The 22,107-nt window shown below is 50.2% G+C and overlaps 9 protein-coding genes across 9 annotated transcripts; 5 read left to right on the top strand and 4 right to left on the bottom strand.

The window, feature by feature from the left end:
• Positions 1–282: 282 nt before the first annotated feature.
• On the bottom strand, positions 283–2,372 carry HO173_001566 (uncharacterized protein; the record flags this gene model as incomplete). The annotated part of the gene is made up of 6 exons (XM_037303505.1): positions 283–1,650; positions 1,705–1,810; positions 1,860–1,904; positions 1,956–2,078; positions 2,130–2,175; positions 2,252–2,372. The coding sequence occupies 6 exons, from the start codon at positions 2,370–2,372 to the stop codon at positions 283–285; spliced, it is 1,809 nt and encodes a 602-aa protein (XP_037169227.1).
• Positions 2,373–4,165: 1,793 nt separating this feature from the next.
• Positions 4,166–5,289, bottom strand: HO173_001565 (uncharacterized protein; the record flags this gene model as incomplete). Its single annotated transcript, XM_037303504.1, has 4 exons — positions 4,166–4,220; positions 4,269–5,115; positions 5,170–5,205; positions 5,256–5,289. 4 exons carry the CDS (start codon positions 5,287–5,289, stop codon positions 4,166–4,168), a joined length of 972 nt encoding a protein of 323 aa, XP_037169226.1.
• Positions 5,290–5,877: 588 nt separating this feature from the next.
• Positions 5,878–6,999, top strand: HO173_001564 (uncharacterized protein; the record flags this gene model as incomplete). The annotated part of the gene is made up of 3 exons (XM_037303503.1): positions 5,878–5,927; positions 6,144–6,350; positions 6,417–6,999. 3 exons carry the CDS (start codon positions 5,878–5,880, stop codon positions 6,997–6,999), a joined length of 840 nt encoding a protein of 279 aa, XP_037169225.1.
• A 235-nt stretch (positions 7,000–7,234) lies between these two features.
• On the bottom strand, positions 7,235–9,194 carry HO173_001563 (uncharacterized protein; the record flags this gene model as incomplete). Its single annotated transcript, XM_037303502.1, has 2 exons — positions 7,235–9,120; positions 9,185–9,194. 2 exons carry the CDS (start codon positions 9,192–9,194, stop codon positions 7,235–7,237), a joined length of 1,896 nt encoding a protein of 631 aa, XP_037169224.1.
• Positions 9,195–9,726: 532 nt separating this feature from the next.
• HO173_001562 (uncharacterized protein) lies at positions 9,727–11,762 on the top strand (the record flags this gene model as incomplete). The annotated part of the gene is made up of 5 exons (XM_037303501.1): positions 9,727–9,731; positions 9,787–9,929; positions 9,992–10,542; positions 10,593–10,760; positions 10,809–11,762. The coding sequence occupies 5 exons, from the start codon at positions 9,727–9,729 to the stop codon at positions 11,760–11,762; spliced, it is 1,821 nt and encodes a 606-aa protein (XP_037169223.1).
• Positions 11,763–13,290: 1,528 nt separating this feature from the next.
• Positions 13,291–13,560, bottom strand: HO173_001561 (uncharacterized protein; the record flags this gene model as incomplete). The annotated part of the gene is made up of 1 exon (XM_037303500.1): positions 13,291–13,560. One exon carries the CDS (start codon positions 13,558–13,560, stop codon positions 13,291–13,293), a length of 270 nt encoding a protein of 89 aa, XP_037169222.1.
• A 56-nt stretch (positions 13,561–13,616) lies between these two features.
• Positions 13,617–15,548, top strand: HO173_001560 (uncharacterized protein; the record flags this gene model as incomplete). Its single annotated transcript, XM_037303499.1, has 5 exons — positions 13,617–13,684; positions 13,744–13,887; positions 13,944–14,259; positions 14,314–14,733; positions 14,790–15,548. The coding sequence occupies 5 exons, from the start codon at positions 13,617–13,619 to the stop codon at positions 15,546–15,548; spliced, it is 1,707 nt and encodes a 568-aa protein (XP_037169221.1).
• A 590-nt stretch (positions 15,549–16,138) lies between these two features.
• On the top strand, positions 16,139–17,824 carry HO173_001559 (uncharacterized protein; the record flags this gene model as incomplete). Its single annotated transcript, XM_037303498.1, has 4 exons — positions 16,139–16,222; positions 16,278–16,403; positions 16,456–16,548; positions 16,598–17,824. 4 exons carry the CDS (start codon positions 16,139–16,141, stop codon positions 17,822–17,824), a joined length of 1,530 nt encoding a protein of 509 aa, XP_037169220.1.
• Positions 17,825–18,313: 489 nt separating this feature from the next.
• HO173_001558 (uncharacterized protein) lies at positions 18,314–21,917 on the top strand (the record flags this gene model as incomplete). The annotated part of the gene is made up of 5 exons (XM_037303497.1): positions 18,314–18,319; positions 18,501–20,893; positions 20,943–21,078; positions 21,129–21,481; positions 21,671–21,917. 5 exons carry the CDS (start codon positions 18,314–18,316, stop codon positions 21,915–21,917), a joined length of 3,135 nt encoding a protein of 1,044 aa, XP_037169219.1.
• Between the last annotated feature and the right edge of the window lie 190 nt (positions 21,918–22,107).

The following is a 22,107-nucleotide window of genomic DNA, read 5'->3' as shown; positions in this document are numbered from 1 at the left end:
CCACGAAAACAGTGGTCGAGCTAGAATCATACGCCGCCGAGGTATAATTTGGGATTCGAGAAGTATCGTTGGTGTACGTTGGTGTACAAGGTCCCGCATATTATAGTTCAATATGTTTTGGCATAGCACAATTGGAGAACAGCTCGAAAGCACCTCGATTCGCTCCCGATACTACGCAAGCATGTCGCTGTTTAATCATAATGAACTCCCTCTACCGTACCCACTCGTGTACGTCCTCTAATGGCCCCGAATGCTCGGTTTCCTTACTTAAACTTCAAACATTCACTCCCAGACATTCGAGAACAAATCCTCACTAGCACCACCAAAACCCCCTCCACCAGCAGGCTTGTTTTGTACAGGTGGAGGATTGCTTGCAGCGGGAGTTGCAGGTGCAGCGCTGCTCCAGCCGCCGAAATCTTCATCAGGCGCAACTTTTGGAGTAGGTCGCGAGGTGCTGCCAAAACCGCTGCCAAGCGCCGATGATTGGGCAATCGAAGAAGCAGGCGTACCGCCCCATGCAGAGAAGTCAGTGGACATTGGGATCGATGGGTTTCGGGCAGGGGCAGCAGGTTGAGGCTTTGGAGCCGTTGTGGCGGCGGAAGGTTCAGGAGTGGCCCATGCGTCACTAGAGCCCCAGGCGTCGGTACTGTTCGAGAAGCTGGAAAATGCGTTAGTATTAGCTGGTGGTGCGGATGCTGCTGGTTTTGGGGTGGGTTGTGAAGGAGCAGCAGGCGCAGAGAGGTTGAAGGCTGAATTGATATTTGCGGACGGTGGGGATGCTGGAACTGGAGCCTGGGCTTTCTTAGGAGCAGCCCTGGGTGGGGTTGGTTCGGAAAAGTCGAAAAGATCATTTGAAGTACTCGTCGTGGCTGGCTTGGTTGATGCAGGGGCGGGAGGAGATGCAAAGCTGAAGTCGCCGAAATCATTCGAAGCACTTGGGGTCAGATTAGCTTGGGGTAACTGCGGAGGTTTCGATGCGTTTGCTGGTTTTGAAGCTAGCTTCGGACCTGTGTCAAAGAAGCCTCCACCCAGAGGTGGAGATGTGACTTGCGGCGCTGCGACAGATGATCGCTGAGTGGCTGCGTTGTTGAAGCTTGCGAAAGGGTCGGATTTGGGTTGCTGCTGGGGCTTCGGTGCTGGTGTTGATGTTGGAGGGTTGAAATTCAACCCGCTAAAGGCATCATCTAGGCCACCAAAGCTAGACTGTTGTTGAGCTGCTGGTGATTGCATGCCTCCGAACGACGGCTGCCTTTGGGGCTGTGGTGGAGGCTGAGTTTTGGGAACTGAAGCATACAACGAGAGAATTGATTGCTTGAGATCCGGCCTTGAAGGGACTGCTGAGCCAGATGGTGTCGAAGCTGAGCTTGATGGTCTGCCAGACGTGGCGGATGGTGGACCACCAAAGAAGTCAAGACCAAGCAATGAGTCTGCAGCTTTCGCTTGCTTGGGTGGAGCGGAGGCCTTTGGAGGTGCGGATCGACCAGGGACGTCTGTCGTATTCGGCCTGACAGGCGGCTCTGGTACATCGCCGAACAGATCGACAGGAGGGGCTGCTTTTGGCGCAGGAATGACCGGTTGACTGGACGTAGACGCAGCCCGCTGTGACGCTCCTCGTTCCAATTGAGCTTTCTCTTTTACAAGATTGAGAGGCTAGAATTGGGTTGTCAGCGTCGATTTCTATCCGCAGGGTCCGGGTCTACCCACCACATCATCGTCCCCTTCTGCGTCCAGTGTCGCTGGGTCTGGCATTGGTCCATCCATCACCCATCGCTTGGACTCGTATTTCGTCCGTATGAAGTTCTCTATCTTTCTGATCGCCTTTCAGCAGTGCGTATAGTTCATTGCAATTGCAGACTTACCCATCAGAGGGTACGTGTCCAGCGGCCAATTTTGCCTCCCAGTACCTGCTCATGTCAGATTTGGACTATGGCTCTTCCTAATTATGTGCGACTGACTTGTTCGCCCTTGAGTTTCCCCAACGCAGTACGCTCTGTAGCTGCTCGTCCGTCCAGGCATCCAGATCCACAGACTTCACCCGGCTAATATGCGTGCCCATTCCCCGATGTATCCCAGAGCAACTTCAAATCGATTAATACCGATGCTGCATGTTCCCGAACCCTTAGACATACCGTATGCACACGAAGACTCCCAGATTCCAGCTCGCCCATCTTGGATCTGTGTGGAACGATCATGTCAGCTCCGTTCAGACCGTGGACTATGGGACATTGGCTCGCAGAGGTAATTGACTTACGCTTGTTCCTTTTACAATCTGCGCAGCTCTTGTTGCCTTCAAGCTTGAGTAGGGTCTTGATGGTCTGCTGGTTCTGGGCAGCTCGCTCCGCGGCCGGGTTCGGCGGCGCTCTTCTCGACATGGCTTTCGATGCTCAGTCAAACGAAGATTCAGGTGTAGGTAAGAACCAGAAGCGAGCCGTGCTCCATTCACTTCAATGCTGACTTTGGAGGTTGCCTTGAATGATTTCGTTCATCGCATCGAGTCCGTAGGGCTGAAATTCAATGCCAAGGTTACGCCTCTTAGCGCGCCTACCAGATAAACTGCAGCAAGAACGAAAACTGCTTTCACGCAAAGCTCAATGACTTTTCCATGAGTGCCTAGACTAACAGGCGGCATAGGTCCAGCGTAATTCATTAGGCTCTTCGCAGCCACCCAACAACTTCTGGGTTGTATCTACACGTTTGGACAAGGTCTCTCCGAAGCGAAGAAAGAAATGAACCTGCTGTGCAGCGAACTGCTGGCACTGAAAGCCGCACTCGAACATGTTCAGCTAGGTAGACTTCCGGCTCGAGTCTGCCATGGATCCCGGTTCGGCCGAAGATGCTCAGCAAACCCTAGCATTGTCGACTTTCGCAACCCCTGAGTTCGAGAAGATGCTATTGTTTACCGAGGATAGAAAGTAATTCCAATTCCCAATAGATGAATGCCTTCTCTTTTTCCATTCACGCATGTTTTTGCGACTACCGACTAGAGTAAATGGAGTCTTTCTCTAAAACAATATTGAATAAACATAATTCCCTTGCACAGGTGAAGCGACCAATCTTTTATGAAGAGTTCGTGAATAGGGTCACCTTTTCCTAGCACCGCGCCTAGACTAGAAGACTTCCTTTCAGACGCTTTGCCCCATATATATAACCTTTGGTACAGTCTCTTACCTCAAGTGAATACCCAGCATAGACATTTACAGCCACGGAACACTCGATCCTACCGCGATATTAAGACACTTGTTCAGGGCTGACAGTTCCTCGCGCTGAGTACGGTACGGACCAGGTCCTCTGTCTTCTTTCTATAGAATTTTCATGTACTGTTGCATTGCAATCCTCTTCTCCAATCTCTGTTGTACGACCAGGTCATCCAACCTCGCTCACAAGACTCTCCAATACCTCTGAAACGACCCTCAAGACCTCCTCGAGAGTCATGGCCCGTAAGATAGGCATGTCTTCTATTCCACCGCTCTATTGACCGAATTCAACACTGTTGTCCGAGGGTCTAAATATCTAGATTCGAACTGCCGCATTTGAGAAATCCAATCTCGAAAGGAGCGCCATTGACACATGTAGAGAAGGGTAATAGGAACGTCATGAATTTGATGTCGGCGTATTGATCGTGCGTCATCTGTCATGGCAAGGTTACTTCGACCGCTCATGTTCCTGGATAGTCTTCGTTAAACCTACAGCTTTAAGAACGCCCTTACCTTGGAAAGAGAATGTAGCAAAAGTCATGCATGATGGGCGAAAGCTTTGATTAGGATCCTTGATGTTCTATAGTCCAGGCACGTTGCCAGAATCAAGTGACAATTCTCACGGACTTTCCCCTTGTCTTTTCTGCAAGGGGAGTTTTCCCATGCGCGTTGAATCTTCTTGATTTGATATCGTTTGGTAGGAACAGCCGATTTGTTCCGGTCGATATCCACAGGTTCATGCGTAAATGAATAGAATTAGACCCTTCTCTTGATGTTTGGAGAGTTTGAAACTCCCTCTATGCTTGACTTCTACTACATTCTCTTACCATTCTAACGTTGAAGGCAATATCACTTTATCTCATTGACAGGAACATCAAGAGCAGTATTGGAATAGGCTGTGCGTTCATTCTTTTGTGGCTCATTTTGTAAGTAAAGAAAACATTGGTGCGTTCCCCCTTTCAACCTTGTTCCTACCAATTGCTTGTCCTCTTCATCTTTTCATTCTGAATTACCTCGATCCAATACCTTTACGATATCAGCATACGGTCATCAACTATGTTCAGCCTTGCTTACCCATCAGGATCCAACACAAATGCGATGTTCTTCATCCTGCCGTCCGTCAACTTCTTTTTCCAGTTTACACCTTTCTCCTCAAAGCGCTTGCATGCCGCATCGATGTCGTCAACAGCGATACAGATATGACCAAATCCTTGCGGCTCATCGTTGCCATTGTGGTACTTGAAGTTGGCATCTTTCTCAGTCCCGTAATTCCAAGTCAGCTCGAGCAGACCCTCCCGCTCAGCGGTCGGGTTGACACCATTCGCGGACTCTTTAGGTACGGCTTCATCTCCCAGGTACGCCAAGAAGTAGAGATTGAAGCCGTTGGACTCATTCTCCGAAGTCCGTATCAATGACATACCCATGATATCCTGATAGAACTTGAGAGATTTCTCATGGTCCTTGACCCGGATCATGCTGTGGTTGAATTTGTAAGTGGCGGGATCTGTCTCCTTGACGTCCTCAGTCTTGTCAACGGGATTGAACGCGATTATTTCCACCCAGTACCCATCTGGATCGAGGGCGAATGCGATATGTCTCATGCGGCCATCTGTTAGTTTCTTCTGAAACTTGTAGCCAGCGTCTTCGATCCTCTGGCAGGCAGCTTGGATGGCGTCTACGCTGATGCAGATGTGGCCGAAGCCTTTGCCTGGATCGGAGTTGCCGTTGGCGACTTTGAAGCTGTCGTCTTTTTCGGTGCCGTAGTTGTGAGTTAGCTCCAGGATGCCTTGACGGGCGGTCCAGTGCTGGCCGGCGGAGAGACTCTTGGGGTTGTCATAGGCAAGGAAGTACAAGTCGAATTTTGCATCGGGGTTTTCTATTTTGTTGACCTGTTTCATGCCAAGGAGCTCGTAGTACTTGACTGGGCAAAGTATCAGACATCGGGAAAGAAAAAGAGAGACCGGGAAACACTTACTCGATCTTTGAGGATCCTTCACACGAAGCATCGTGTCTATTGAACTGGTCAGGTCTACCATGCGATCTCAATTGTTGGATACTTACGATTCAGACTGTACTTCTTCGGATCAGTAGCCATGGCTGCGTAGGCTCGATACACCGAGACTGGTGCTCGTAATTGTGGAAATCCTAAAGTCTTGTGTGCCTTGAGTAGATTGCTGAAAGTAAACATTAATCTTCTATGTACACGAAAAGCAGTTGAAGTATGTGATGCTGTTCAGTCAGTCCATCGGTGACGATGGCCATGACGTGCATGCTAAGATGTCCCGCGCCGGGAAGACAGCTAGTCTTCATGCGGGGAAGCCGCTCGAGCGGACCAATTGAAGCGGCAAAACTATTGAAATGAAAGACCCTCATTGGAGGAGAATGATTGCAAGGTTGTGCCTAAAGTACCTTATTATCCTCCCGGCAGCGACATACCTAAAGTATGTAAGGTTGTAAGGTATCAAAAGTCTCTTGTGCAGGGGATATGCTGTTGCATAAAAATTGTGCAGAGGTGCAATAGGCATATGTTGTAAGATCTTAGCATCTCCCCCCCCATGTACACTTCCCCCCCTCCAAGGTGACAGCAAGGTCTGGTCTCATGAAATCTTCTCGTTGCGCTAAATCTAACCGTAGTCTACTTTAAAAGACATATCGAAATTCTGATAGCACAATTTTGAGATCCATGCAGCAAGAAATAACTAAAGAATACTGTGCAACGCTGTTTGAAGGCGAGTATCCTACCTTGTTGTTCACTGCAAGAAGTATCGAGAAGCCCTTGTTCTCACCCATACACACCCTTTTCCCTATCTATAACTCCACTCTGCTATCTTGCCTCATTTCTCGGTTTGTGAAAGCCTTTAGCGAGTAGTCCTTTCAAATCGTTCTGTAAGATCACTATCTCCTACTATCAATCTCAAGATCATATTGAGCTAACCTCCATGCCTTCAGATCCGGATCAAAGGAGTCTCGTATACCAGCCATCAAAAACTTCAACCTCCATTTCCCGAAAACAGCACAAACTTACGTCCTCGACAACATCAATCACCCTCTCCATCGACGTCCTTACGTCGACGAATCCGCCACAATCATGCTCAATGCGGCAGCGATGAAGGACCTCCTGTCCGAGAATGTAGACGAGAACGCCTCCCACTTTGCGTAAATCTACCTACCCTACCTGACCCAATAACCCCTTAGGCAAAAGCTGACTCCCCACACCCACAGCTTCTTCTCCCGCGCCGGCACCATCATGGGCCACGACCACGCCGCCGACGTCAAAGCCGTCAAACGCTTCGCCGCCTTCGCCGCCAACACCTGGGCGCACAACGACATTTCCATCAAAGAGACAGGCCGTACGGTCAACCCTTTGACGCCCGGCACTACGATACTCCAGGCCGTGATCAACGAAGACGGTAGCGGGTTGCATTGCTTGATCGTGCAGGTTAATGATTTGGTGGGGGCGGTGACGCATGTGAGGGAGGGGACGTTGTTGGCGGCGTTGAAGGGGAAGGAGGAGTTTGTGGGGGAGACGGATGAGGTTGCCGCTGGGATCAAGGGGGTTGATCTTTCCAACGGGGGTGATGTTGCTCAAGGGGGGGATGTTTCCCAGGGGGGTGGTGTTTCTGAAGGGGAGGATAGCAGTTCAGAGGATAGTGGGAAGGGGAAGGGGAAGGGAAAGGAGGTAGAGGAAGTGGAAGAGGCAAAGCCGTCGAAGATTCAGATTTTGGTGTGGAGATCTGAGGGTATGGGGGAGTATATGGCTAACGAGTTGGGACCGAAGTTCAGGATCCCGAAGGGTTTTCACTGAGGGTGAATATCCTGGCCTCGATCATGTCATACGGCTGATCATGTTTCAGGCATATTTTGTCTTGATCGTCATTTTAAATATGTGGGGGAAACTTGGGAGATATTCGCCATCTTTATTATAGCTTGCATCGGCGTTCAGCGATGATACCCTGAGAGTTAGTGGAGAAACACCATTCAAGTGCCCGATCCTACCCCGTCACATAATACATGTACTACATGGAATACATGGCAAACTTTTAATCTCTCGTCGCTCTCTTCCAGATGCCAGCGACTGCTGCTCCAACGGCGACAACAGCCCCACCCACAACCCACCACCTCACCCAATCAACCTCTTCCTCCCCTTCCATCCCCTTCGGCAGTGCACCTCCAGGCCACAAAGCCGCCTCCGCAACATGGACAAACACTTCACTGATACTACCCCACGTCACACTAACATGCAACGGCTTCGCCATACCCGAGCTGGAGGTATACTCCTCTGGCTGCACGTCGCCTCTCTGGGTAGATTTGTCCATGTCTGCTTTCATAGCGATGTATAAAGAGGGCATCTGGTCGAGGTAAGTGTATTGGGAGCGAAGTTGCAGGATATAGGCGAAGGACTCCGGATCGGAGGAGTCATAGGTGTACACTAGAATGTCTGCGGCCGCGAGCTTGGCACTGTTTTCGAGAATGGCGGGTTCGAGTTCACCCAGTTCTTCGAGGATGAGGGTGCATTGCTTCCCACCTGGTAGTTCCACACTGTTGACGGCCGTTCGGGGCTTGATCGTTGGGTGATATGTTGGGCTGAATGGGCGTGATAGAAAGGCGTCAAGGAGGGAAGATTTGCCCGAGCCAGGAGCGCCAAGAATGTAGGCGAGAAGGACGTTGCGTTCGGTTTTCGCAAGCTTCTTACCGCGATGGTTGCGTTTGCGAGGTTTAGTGAGATGCAGAGCGGATGTGGTTTGTCGGTCGGGTGGATCGTAGCCTAAATAGGCAAGATAGGCGAGCGTGGTTTTGGGCGAGAAAAAGGTGGTCATGCTCCACTGAGCGAGCCAGCCTTGAAGGGTGATGAAACCAGCTTCGTTGCGGATGGTGGAGGACGGGAAGTCAGTGGCGGAGTCAGACCAAGTCGAGGGTAGGCCTGGAGTCGCCGCGAAGAGAGAAGTGAATTCAGAAGGGGATAGACCGCCGTCATTGTCCTTGTCGAAGAGCAGGAAGAGGTCGACGAAGAAGCGATAGCCGGCTGGGGAGAGCTCTGCGGAGATGTTGGCGGGTACGTCGAATTTGGGGTGGAGGAACGAGGAGTGGAGCGATAGGCTGTTGGAGTAGTGGAATGTGCGGAGGATGATCCAGATGGTTTCATGGCGGCCCTTTTCGGCAAAGATCTTGTTAAGGAGGATAAAGCCTTCTTGAGTTACACCCTTTGGAGTTACGGCAGAGGCAGAGTATTTTGAGATGGCTTGTTTGATATTGTCCAGATCTTCTTCTTGGAGAGACTTGCCGAAGCATTTTGTCTGGAAGTCATATACCTCTTTATCACTCAAGTAGCCGTCTTGGTCTTTGTCGCAAAGGTAAAATACCCGTTCAAGTGCAGAGACACAAGCTGGCTTGAGACAGGATTCCTTGGAGTCGAATAGCGGTGCTATAGGGTCCGTGACCGCTTTTTGGCATAGGAAGAAGACCTCGTTAATATTGTGATGCTCCCTCGCGCTGGTACGGATGCAGGAGTCAATCTCTTTGAACTCGGCCATGACAGGAAGCATCTCATCTTCGACGACTTGCTCCGTATTGATATTTGTCGAGAGATCTGACTTGTTGGCGCATAGAACCACCGGCACATTGACACCCAGTGATCTGAAATGCGGCAGCCACCAGAGCGCCACCCTTTCATAGCTGTAGTGGTCCGAATAGACCAGCAATATGACATTGGATTTTCGTATCTCTTTATCCAAATTTGTTCTCTCCTGCGGCAGCGCTGACGTATCCACGATGGTGGTTGTCACGTTCTCAGGCGTGCCGATGCTAGGAGGGATGGTGATTTGAGGGAGGACGGGCTGGATCTTGTTGGTCACAAAGACATCTTTCACAAGACTCGTTATCAGACTTGATTTTCCAGTGCCCTCGTCACCACAGAGGCATATACGCACTTCAACAGATGTTAGCTTCGTCTTTTGCGGATGTCTTTTCATGAATGGCTAGTGCTGCGTTACCTGTGGCCATAGCTTCACCCCATAGCTAATCAATCTCAAGAGGTACGACACGAACTCCTCCGAACGCAAGTGCTTGATTTGACCAAGCTTCTATCAGAGCGCGCAAGTTTCCGAAGCTTGGCGCTGGTAGACAAGATCATACATTATCTATGCCCATAGCCAAACCTCTTGGAGCCCGAAAGATCGACGGATCGCTCGGTACCAAACCCGGGGACTCGGGCACTACGGGTAGGGCGTTTAGGCACGAGGCAGCCCGAAACCTCGAGCGTTAACCCCACATGGGGGACCAAACATAACACCACCAATGGTGTCGACAACCCCCAAACCTGCGATACCCTCCGTCGAAACTCACCTCCTTATCCTCTTTCATGCTTTATTTGTCTCCATGTACATGATATGTCTTGATAGAACTTGAGCACCATTTTCATATGTATATCTAATCTCAAGTGTGCATCACCCCCCCGAACGCCATCCCGTGCCACCATACTTGCAGCTGACGCAGGGTCCTCCCACTCGGTTTCAGCTACAGGTTCAAATTCACCATGTTGTAAGTGCTAACTTTCCAAAGCACGCAAATCATTTCTGACCATGGAAATCCAAAGTGTCCTACCACCACCGCCTCGGTACCCTATCACCCAAACCACTGCAAGCCCCAGTGGACAGACCAATGGACAGACTGTGCTGGAAATGAGCAATGTCCTTACCCATCCCAGTGGTCCCGAGTTTCAGCTGTCCGTCGGAGAAGGTTAGAATCCACAAGGTCCCCTTCACCCTGTCCCTAACACCCTCTCTTACACGATGCACTAGGCACATACATCCTCCAGGACAACCTGCACCTCGCAACACCCCCACCCCATCCCCAAGACGCCCCCACGGTCAACCCCAATCCTCTTGCTACAGCACCTATACCGCCAAAAGCAGGCATCAAACTCACAATCTGTATCACAAACCCTCGGAAATCGTCACTGCAGCTCTATAGAGTCAATACATCTACGAGCACTGGGTCGAATTTGGGAACATACAGTATCAAGGAGAGCGAAAATGAGTCGAGGAGCTCGAATGAAACAAATAGCAATGGTGCGATGACACAGCTGCCGTCTAGCAATGCTTCAGGCCGGACTCCGGTGTTTGGTGAAGATAATATTCTTTTGACTCCGGTTGCTGGGAAAGAAGGTGTGAAGAGAAAGAAACCGAAGACAAATCTAGTGAAAAGTAACTCGCAGTTTATATCGAGGGTCATACCACATGATTCGCTGAATAAACGTTTGCAAGAACATAATCCAGAGGGCATGTTTGTGTTTGCGAACATAGATAGGGCATATCAATGGCTTGATCTCTCATCCCCTACCCCTGCTAGGGTATGATCCATGAAGTTTTTTAGTAGGCATATTGTTGACTCGAGTTGTAGGCACAACCCCTTATGAAGATCCTTTTTGCCAAAGCTCATATGCTATGCCATGACATCAATTCGCTCACCAAAGGTCCTAACCACATCGATGTTATAATGGGCGCCTCGACTGGAGATATTGTATGGTTCGAAGCGTACTCTCAGAAGTACGTCCGCGTGAATAAAAATGTAAGATAGTATTAGCCAAAGTGCCCACCCCACACTGACCCACCGCAGAACATCATCAGCACATCAGCAGTATCACAGATTCGATGGCTTCCCGGCTCCGAAAACCTCTTCCTCGCTGCTCATATGGACGGCAGCTTGATAGTCTATGACAAAGAGCGCGACGATGCCGCTTTCATTCCAGAATCCAACGGCGCTCCAACTCTTTCTCACAACCCATTTGATCCTGACCTAAAACCCCTCCACATCAATAAGTCCGTCAATTCGAAAAACCAAAAGGCAAACCCTGTTGCCTCATGGAAGATCTCTAACCACCGCATCACGGACTTTGGCTTTTCACCTGACAGCCGCCACCTTGCTGTCGTCTCGGAAGACGGCTCTTTGCGCATCATCAATTACCTCAAAGAACAGCTTACAGATCTCTACCCCTCCTACTACGGCGCCTTCAACTGCGTCTGTTGGTCTCCCAACGGCAAATACATCCTAACGGGCGGCCAGGACGATCTGGTCTCGATCTGGTCCCTCGCCGAACGTCGCATCGTTGCCCGCTGCCCCGGTCACCATAGCTGGGTTACCGCTGTCGCTTTCGACCCGCGGCGCTGCGATAATGGTAACTACCGTTTCGGCAGCGTAGGCGAAGACCGCAGACTACTATTGTGGGATTTCAACGTTGGCATGCTGAGACGGCCGAAGGCAGCATCCATACGCAACAGGGCGAGTATCTCGTCGAATATTCCTGTTGGACGTAACCGTACGGAGAGCCAAGCTACGAATCGATTTAGATCAAATTCGAGTTTAGATGACGATGGTGTGGATGCAGATGAGTTTGTTGAGCATGAGGTGGAGAGCAGGACGGTGACCGCGGAGCTGCCGCCTGTGATGTCAAAGGCCATTGATGAACATCCTTTGAGTTGGGTTGGGTTTGAGGAGGAGTGTATTATTACTGCGTGTGTGGAGGGACATGTGAGGGTCTGGAAACGACCTCAGGATTGCCTGAGTCCTTGATTACTCGCGCCTGATTAGAGGCTGAGAGATTTCTCCGTTCTATGGGGATTCGTACGTTCCGAAAGTGCACGGCGGAGAGGATAGAGTGAATGAGATATTTTTGAATAGAGGAGGGGTTTTCGAAGTAGTCCTGGATTGATCTGGGGTTCACTCACCCATCTTGAGTGATCAACCTTAATTGAGCGGGCAACAGCGATACCAAGTGGAAGCACCAAGAAGCCAGCGACTGCTCGAAGGTAGCCTCATTGTATAACAGCCATAATTCATGCGGTCACCGAATCTCAAATATGCACATCTTGAAAAGACTGAGCAAGAAGATGAAGGCGCTAGCAGCTTTCTGAAGGGAAAATATCATCTAATGCGCCAAATGATGTGTCCTGTAGTTGTCAACAAATGACTAGGATAATCCAGATTCGTCCTTCATGCAAAAACTGAACGAGCCACTTCTCTTGCACCTTTGAATGCTCAACTTTAACATCGTAGACAGAGCTAGCTCGTATGCAGAAGTACCTTATGTGCCATTTTCGATGCATTTGAAGGAAAGAAGAGCTGAACAGATCATTTGGCCTGATATGAATTGTGCGGCAAGGAGCCGAAGGAAAGGTTTCTGGAGGTGTCTCGAAGACTAAGGGCCGAGAGCAACACTCAGGAAGCGTCTTAAATCGAGGAGCCTGCGTAGTTGCGTTGCGCCGCTCACGCAAGGCTGTTTGTTACCTGAAGCCCACGATGGATGTCTCCGTTAAGGAGATTCCAGTGAGCGCCAATTCGTAGGCGTTGTCCCTGCTCCACAATTGACTCCGACCCGAGCGCTCATTTCGGTCTGCAGTACAGGACGGGTGGCTATTGATAGAGGAGCGAGCTGGACAATTGTGAAATTGAATACCAGGTAGGTGGTACGTGCGACGCTGCCAATTCGCGGCATACAGGGAGTTCCCTTGATTTCTTCGTCCTCTACTCATCGTGGTACAAAATCTGTCAGGTGGCGGTTACGGAGCACTTGCTGTTTCGTTTCATGTACCTCCAGTTCACTCCCCTGGTGCTTCCAGCTGTGCGGTCTGTGCGGTCTGTGCGGTCAAATTTCGGCGGTGGTGATAAACCCTAACCAACTACCTATAACCAAATACGTACCTCCAGCTCACTCCCTGGTGCTCCAGCTGTGCGGTCTGTCGCGGTACCGGGTGTCCAGGCTGGAGGAAAAAAAAAAATACAAAAAATGGAACTGGGAGCGGGCAACAATTTCGGCGGTGGTGGCGGCCAACCTCACATCCCGGCATTTACCGATAAGAAAACTATGAACTGGACCATTTTTTTTTGTTTTTCCTTAACTTATTTCCAATCATCCATTATTTGCCTTTCCAAAGCAATCAATTAATTATGTGATGCTTTTTTGATGAGCCAGTACGTCACAAGATAAGTGAATCACTGGGTGTCTTGAGAGCGGCAGCGGCAGATTACTCTTCTTGCCGCTTGCGAGTTGCCATCTCTTTGTTCCAACTTATGTGATGACTGTTCTTGTTATTGCCTCTATCTACCTGTCCTGAGCGACATAATCCTTCTTCGTTATCACTGTCATCTCACAATTCTCTGGACTTGAATCCTCTCTCATTTCATCTGTCTCTTCCATTAGAGTGTTCTTCTTGCTGTCGAGACTGTTGACATCGTTCGCCATTCCAGTCCGAGCGGAATTCGTCCGCCCAGACTCCCCATTCTCCTGTTTCATTGGTACGTTTACCTTGGCCTCAAGTATTCCCTGAGCGTTGCCTTGTATGGCAATGTCATGGTTGTCGACTTGTTGCATTCACCGTCTTTTTAAAAGTGTCGACATACTGATCAAGAGCAAGCGTCGAAGCATCCATGGCACCCAGCTTTTTTGGAAGTAGCAGCAGGGAGACGAGCAGTAGCGTCAAGTACTTCGAGATTAGGTAACTTCACATGCTTGCTAAGTTCCGAGGCCGTTGCTGACTGGGACTCCTCAATCCAGGCTTAATGAGAGCAACCTGATCCTCCGAGGAACCGAATACGAAGCCTCCAGTGTTGTCCTCAAAGGATCGCTGGTCCTCTGCCTTTCCGAACCAATACGCATACAAGGGATAAGATTGCGCTTCACGGGCGAGAGGCGTCTTGGGTCAGCCTAGACCACACACACGCCGGAGACATATAGGATGCTGACTCACTTGGCAGCTGGTTCCAGCCGAGCGGCTCCGGAGCGAGCTCCATCAAGTACGAAGAGGAATTTTTACGACGTACATGGGACTTCCAAAATAATGGCAAACGATCTTCCGAAACGCTCCCAGCTGGAAACTACGAATACCCGTTTGACATGATCCTACCAGGTTCGACGCCAGAGAGCGTCGAGGGATTGACAGAAACGTGGCTTGTATATCGCATGAAAGCTACAATAGAACGAGGCATGTTGCAGCAGAACTCGGTGGCTCGGAAGCAAGTTCGCATCATTCGAACACTCGACACAGGGGCTCTCGAGCTCGCCCATGCAATGGTAATTCCCATCGAGAAGACGATGGGTTTCCAGTCAGTCACTAATGTCTATTAGTCCGTTGAAAACGTGTGGCCGGCTAAGGTCAACTACTCTCTCAGTACACCTACAAAAGCTGTGATCTTTGGCACGACCGTTCAAGTCGACTTCAGATTGATACCTCTGCTGAAAGGACTGAAGATTGGGAAGATAACCACAGAATTGAACGAGAGACAGGAGATGACCATAAAGGGGCCCCGAACACCCAGGAAATGTCGTGAAATCATTCGACTTATTGCAAAAGATGAGCATCGTCTCCCGGATGATGTCGAGGCCGAGAACATCGGAGGACAGGAGGGATACCTATTTTCCAGGACCCTTGCTATACCACAAAGCTTAAGGAAATGTCTTCAATCGGTCGATGCCCTTGGGATCAAGATTCGACATAATTTGAATTTCAATGTTCAGATGCATAATCCGGATGGTCACGTATCAGAAGTGAGTGTCGATGAGAAAAATCCATTTTAGCAAGCCATTTTGCTGACAAGTAATAGCTACATGCAACACTTCCCTTGTTCATCTTCATCTCTCCAAACATGCCCATTGACGATAACAACAATCTGGTACACCAAGGGCCACAAACTATGAGTGCTTCCGCAGCTTTGGATGATCTTACCCCACCACAGTACGGGGAACATCAATTCGATCAACTCTACAGCGACATCGATCCGAGCGGCTACATGACACCTGCTGGAGCTGCCAGTGGAAGGGCCACTCCTTTCCAGTCACGAAGTCGAAGCGTCTCAACCGAGAACCTGGCATCGATGGACGGAGTTGCAGCCAGTGATTTCGGCGCAAGCGTACTACAGTCTCGTCTGAGCAATCTAGATGTAGCGGGCTCCAATCGAGGTGCGAGAGACCGCTCGCAATTGTCGACTTCCGGCGACGGTACAGAACCTGGTTCCTTCGAGACTGCGAGGACGGATGACGCCGGTACACTACAAAGCTCTCTCCCTCGCGGCGGCTACTTTTTGGGTGGACATAGTCCCAGCACTAGCGCCCCGGTCTCCCGACGAGTTTCGGAAGAGGATGAAGTGACTTCTGGTCCAGTGACACCTCAGCACATCGAATACAGCGCGGAAAGCCTGGCAAAGGTTCCAAGCTACACGACAGCGTTACAATCCAATCCCAGAACCCTGGTCAACGATGGTCTACCGACGTATCAAAGTGCTATCTGTACACCCCGAATCTCACCAGCAATGCCACAGGCGCCAAGTCGCATTCACATTCATCAAGCTACGAGAGAGCCTTAAGAGGATTTGCATAAAACGCTGTTTGGGACAAAGCGATTGCTGCTGGAGAAGTACGCAAAGAGTTACAATACTTGCATGTAAGGTCTTTGTATCGTTCCAAAAGTTACACATGCTTCACTTTCATGGTGAAGGTCCAATTGTTGCATAGCTGAGGGTGTTTTGGGCATGTACCAGCGAAGATTCCCCTCTGCGTTGGATTCGGTAGATGAGCATTATATCTATATAACCACATTCAATATTGACTGTCATTCGACATAGTGTTAGCCTTCCGTAATCTTGAATTGCATCTGGACAGTCCTGGCCGTTGGAAGTAGCTTCGCAGGTGACCGTCTTCATGTTGCTTTCCCTCCCATGCAAGGTGACGTCTAGCCGAAACGTTCTTGCCCACATCTCAACTTCTCAACATGCAATGCTCTTCGTCTTGCGCTTTTCCTCCTCCCCCCGTACCCATCTGCTCTTACTAATTTTAGAGGTCGCTCAACCAAAGATATTTAGGCATCTGCCTATAGAAGGACAGTAGAGCACGCAGACCAGCACTCGTTCAATTGTTCTAGTCGCCACATAAAGAGTATCATACCAAAACCGCAGACATGGCTAGTCAAGGCCTACCGTATAAAAAAACCGGAGGTTCTGTTTCTGACGATGAAGCCGTACCTGACACCGATCCTAGCGACGTTTGTTATATCTCAAATTTCGTGCCTAACGCGGCCATGCTAACATCTTGGCTAGACATCCAGTTTGCTCCTCGAAAGACTTCAAGCCTACAAGCACGCTGTTGGATATCTGGAGAGTTACATTACCGAGACAGAGAAGGTGGAAAAGGCACATGCCAAGGAGTACGAGAAGATCCTAAAGGTACGCACAGCTCCCTTCGTCGTTGGACCAGGCCGTGCTGATTCTATCGCAGACAGTGTCTAGCCCATTGAAAGAAGGCCATCATTTCGATCAAAGCCTGGGCGGGGTTGCCGGTCTTTTCGAGAGCATACGATCTAATACTCAGGTCAGAATATTCAAAGGTCCTGCAATGTCGTTGCTAATCGTTCCTACAGGGCATTGCCAATTCTCATCTGGAGACAGAGAAGAACCTCAAAGGCTCAGTCTTGCCAATACTCGAGCGTCTACACTCCGAAATCAAGAACAAGAACAAGGAATTGACCAAGGGTGCTGCCAAGGGCTCAAAGGAAGTCGACAAGGCAAGGAACACAACTCAGAAGCACATTGAGCTCCTGGGCCAGCACAGTGCCGCTTTCGCCTCGTCCGGGGGGAAGGTCGAAGCTTCAAATGACCCCTACATCCTTCAACGTGGTGTAAACCATCGTCTTAATAGCCAAGTGGTGGAAGAAAACAACAATCGCAACGACTTGCTTGCAGTGCAAGACTCGTTCATGCAGTTCGAAGCTCATGTCATCCAGACAATTCAACAAGCTATGTCTGCATTCCTCCAATGCGTCTCTGGACAATCCGAGAGACAAAAAGCTATGTACTCGGACATCATCTCTACCGCCCAACGGATTCCCCCTGATTTCGAGTTCAAGGGCTTCGTTCACCGCAACAGCAACACTTTGATAGACCCTTCTGTGCCCAAGCGGTCCGTATCTAATATATCCTACCCGAATCAAAACCACTCATCGACACGGCCGCTCATTGCTGGTTCGCTTGAGCGCAAGTCTCGTGCGGCACTCAAGGGCTACAGTGCTGGCTACTACGTTGTTACACCGGCCAAGTACTTACACGAATTCAAAGACGACGATGATTATAAAAAGGATCCTGTTCCCGAACTCTCTCTTTATCTCCCAGACTGCACAGTTGGCGGCATCGACGGCGAAAAGTTCAATGTCAAAGGCAAGGACGCCTCCAAGGGCAAAGTGGGCTCTAAACTTGCCATGAGCCATGAGTTGGCTTTCCGAGCCAAGTCGCCTGCTGATGCAGAGAAATGGTGGGCCACCATCCGTGAAGCATCAGGGCAGGGTGCTGTTGGTGGCTCTGTGCCTTCGAGTCCTGTTGAAAGTAGGAACGTGTCAGGGCAACAAGCGCCGCCTCAGTATCAGGATACTAGACAACAAGCTCCGGTGCAGACTCAACAACCAGCTCAGGTGCAAACCCAAGGCCTACCCAAACAAGGAACTGGATACCAAGGCGCATCGATTACACCGGGTGCAGGAACTGTGTCAGGTTATGATCAGATGAATCGCGAGGTAAAGTCTGCAGGCACGGGATACAGTCCCACTACTGGAGCTCCAACGTCCGGGGTGGAGAGAGCGCCTGGACAATACTGATGGGCCAATACTGACCACTGACCTCGGCCGAGGTAGAATTATGCCAGCAGATGGATCTTTGCAGATCTTATACGCAATCAGTATACGTTCTATTGAATGCCTTTGGGCGTAGATACATACGTCGAGAAGCATGTAGCAAATGGAATAGCTTGAACCACTAACATGATACCAAATCAAAGAGGGCGGAGTTACGGAGTACACCCCTTTCTTTAGCCTCTAATAGTATAGACAGCCCTCGGTATATAGTTGATCCGACCCAGCGGGTCAAAGAGCTTGGCCAGGATTGGTCACTTTGGACTTCATAATTCACATGGGACAAATTAGACATGGCTGTGTGTTATCGGTCAGAGTGCCTTCAATATACAACTGTATTCTTATCGTGATACTCTAATGACTCTTTTTATGAATCTGAATGCTATACTATCCGCACCTCTCCTCACTTTGCCGCGCCCTTGACGCTACAAGCGATTCACATTCTTGGACTTCGTCATGCAGGTATGGTCTCAGTCATTGGTAGTTGAGAATCCTTGCATTGCTTTCCTGAATACCTATCCGCACCATATGCGGTTCTTTCCAAGACTGTAAAATGGCGGGATCACCGTTAACAAAGCACTACCGTTGAGCAGTTTAAACCGTTATTGAAAGTGTCAAGCTTACTGGGCATTCTTCTCCACAGACATCCTTCAGGAATTATCAATTTGACGGGAACCATGCAGCGAATAGGCGGGGGCACGTGCCACAGTTATCTATAAGTGACGACAATCATCACGTAACTGAAGCGATTGGGGACTTGTACGGGGAATACCAGAATGGGAGACGAGACTCAAGACCTCTAGGCTTTGTTCCGCCAAACCCAGCAAACCTACCAAATACATCAGAGTCGCAACGGCGACCCCCACCCAGAGCTGGACCCTCTCCTCCACAGTCCCTTAGAAACGCACGGAACTCTTTGGTCCGGAACATATCCAATGAGCGAACACCTACACAAGTCAACGGACAAGGTAGAATGATGGCGAGCAGGAGCAACTCTGGCGATGGCGAGGGTGGGCCAATATCACCCACCATGGCAGGGCAGCTGTCACCAAGCAACTCGTTGCACCGCACCAACTCCGACACGGCAAGCACTCATTTCCCTCTTAACGACATCGACTACGAATCCAACCCCAATGCTGTGGCTCAGGAGCTCAGCAACCTAGCTGCTATACGGCGGATGTCTATGGACGTAAACGCTTCTGGCGATCCGGATCTGCCATCCTTTCCCTCAAACTTCGGTATGACTACCGCGCCGCCAATGGATACTGATCCGGATGATGCATCTAGACTGTACTGGGTTCCTGCAAGTGTGCATCCAGAACTGGCGCCAATGGAATTCAAAACATTCCTGGATAAGAAGGTCAAATCTCTGAAGAGGAGGTCGGAGGAGAGCTCGCTTTCGCCAGATGGCTTACAACCGGGAGGCTCAAACGCCAGTCTTAGGAGGCGCAAATCTATGCTGTCGAGGCAGATTGACAATTCAGGGGGGCGAGGCGCGGATGGATATCAAGATGGTGCTGAGGTGTTAGATCGGAAGAGATCGCAGTCAGGGGACAAAGTATTGAGTACAGGCATCACAAATCTACAAGACCTAGAGGCTCTCGTCAACGAACCCGAGAAGATCATGCAGAGGCTGAGCTTGGAGACTGGAGCTGAAGGTGGGGAAGTACTTCCCGGAGACGATGTACCAATCCTACCAGGCGCTCCATCTGGGGGTAACTCGTTGAGGCGATCGACCCGCACTACGTACCGAAGAGGAGGCAGTCTACGTAAGGGTGAACGAGGCCCATTGTCAAAACGTGCAGCCTTCAGGTCAGATACTACAGATGGCGAGGAGTCACCGATTTCGGCACCAAGCGTTCCACAGAACGAAGCTTTCGAGAAACTTTCGAGGGCCCAAACAGAACCTACACCGCCTCCAGAGCGAGTTACGGAGAACTTCTCCCGACCTGGACGAATGAATAGGCGTGCAGGGATTCCACCAGGAGTGTCACAAAGAACATCGCTGTCCTCGTCATTTGATGAAGCGCCTACGGACCGCAAGTCTTCAGAGTTACGGGACCAACCAGGTATAGCCCCGCACACGAGGCATTTTGTCTCGCAGATTGCTTCGAACGGGAGATTAGGTGTTACCCCAGAAGCGCTCGGAAAGGGGATACCGCACATTATTGAAACACCTCCCGAAGAGGCAAGACCGGCGTCTAGAAAAGGCTTCGTCCCTGAACGAACAACATCACATGAGCCGCCGCCTATCCACCAACCCTCAGCTTCTTCATCCGCAGGTCCGTCCAGAGCTCAGAAATGGACTCCGCAGTCAAGGCAAAATCAAAGTATAAAGAGCAATCAGAGCTTGAGCGATATGACTTCCCATCCTTCTCCTCTACCTGGAAACAACACGCGTACAGACAGCTTGTCTTTCATCCCTACGTTGACCGAGGACAAAAAGTCTGCAGAGGCTAGAAAGGCTAAAGAAAAGGCCGATCAAGAAAAGGCGGATAGTGGCCGGAAATCAAGTTGGAGTTGGGGCTCGCTCTTAGGGAATGAAGAAAGGGAAAAAGAGAAGAGAAAAGCGGAGGAAGCCAAGCAAGAAAAGAAAGTAAGGGCGCGGCTCGGTAAACCATTAGACAAGTCGCACGACAATACAAGACTCGACCTCTTGCAGACTACTATGGAAGGCAGCCGAGGCCGAGAAAGCATTGTACTTGACCGCGGAGACCTAAAGCTCGAAGAAGAACGAAAGAAAGAGAGCTCCCGGAAATCTAGTGGAAATGAAGGTAAGAAAGAGAAGGAAGGTGGGTTCATCTCATCAATATTCGGAGGCGGTAAGAAGAAGGGAGAGCAGGAGTCTAAGGGGAAGAAGCACTTCTCACGCAACCTCTCTCCCGAACCACCAATGCGAATATTGAAACCAGACATCGACTACAACTGGACACGATTCTCCATTCTAGAGGAGCGGGCGATCTACCGCATGGCGCATATCAAACTCGCGAATCCCCGCCGCGCATTGCATTCCCAGGTGTTGCTTAGCAACTTCATGTAGGTGCACTGAAGAGAGCTAGTTCGTCAATGGGACTAATGATTTCAGGTATTCCTATCTCGCAAAGGTGCAACAGATGCATCCCCAGGCACAACTTCCCCAATCTGCAGCCCAGCGGCAACAGGCGGCTCAGCAGAAGAAGGATCAGCCGGAGGAGTTCGCACAGTATCAGAAGTATCAGCAGGTGAGCGTTGCTTCCTTTGTCGACTCCGCATGCACCTCTGACAAACCCAGCAGCAACAGCAAAGACAACAAGAACAAGATGAAGCGCAACAAGCCGCGTCGGTCCAATCGCAAGTGACTGCTCTGCAGTCCCAAGTACCGACGCTACCAGCATTAGCCCCAGTACAACAACATGATAGCTTCATGGATGACTACGAACATGAAGATCTACCCCATGATAACAGACACCGCCCGCAGTCGCGAGCCAGTCAGCATAGTCAGGACAGTGGCAATGGGCATCCAAATCAAGCAATTGGGAGTCAACAACGTCGCCAAGGATATAACAACCCGCAGCTCTCAAATCCTTACCAATACCAGCAGAGCCAATTCGATGAGCCGGGAAGGGCGGCCGATGATGACATGTGGTGATATGAGTTCGGTGTTGAGTTTGTGCATAAAGTGTTTTACAGATTGCGAGAGATGGACCTCGGAGATTGAGGCTTTGGATGAGTAGCCAGCATTGCTCATCGCTCGTCCGTAGTGGACGTGTCTGGGCTCTTTTCGGTCCAACTTTCAGAGCGCGAAAGCAAAGATTGAAGATCTGAGCAGGGCAGGGCATACACAACGCCCATCGACGCAGTCGTACATGAGCGAGCCGGAGCTTCCGGAATACATGGGGCCAGTTTCAGTGCTCTCATGATGTCAACGCAGCGCGTTTTGAGGATCGAGAACGTCGAAGCTGGAGTGGCTTCCGAACCGTGCGTGAGCGATGGAAGTTTCTGGATAGAGAGAGAGAGAGAGAGAGGGAAGATGATTACCCTCAGCGAACTGAGGATCTGTGTATATTATGACAAGTCATGAGTGAGAATCATTGAGCGGACGTTTTACGCTCAACTCAATTCAATTCAATTGAAATCCAAACCAACCGACGCAGACACAACACTCTAGGGTTGAAAACAATGTATTGTTCACGAATCTCTACCACTACTAATTTTTGCTGCCTGCACCATCCCACACACACGCCAACCCCACCCCTTCCTCCCCACCCCCC

This window comes from Letharia columbiana (assembly GCF_014066305.1).
Source record: "Letharia columbiana isolate WasteWater2 chromosome Unknown Sc0000003_s0, whole genome shotgun sequence".
Lineage (NCBI taxonomy): Eukaryota > Fungi > Ascomycota > Lecanoromycetes > Lecanorales > Parmeliaceae > Letharia > Letharia columbiana.
Note: the sequence above shows the minus strand (reverse complement) of the source record. Positions and strands in the feature narration are given on the sequence as shown.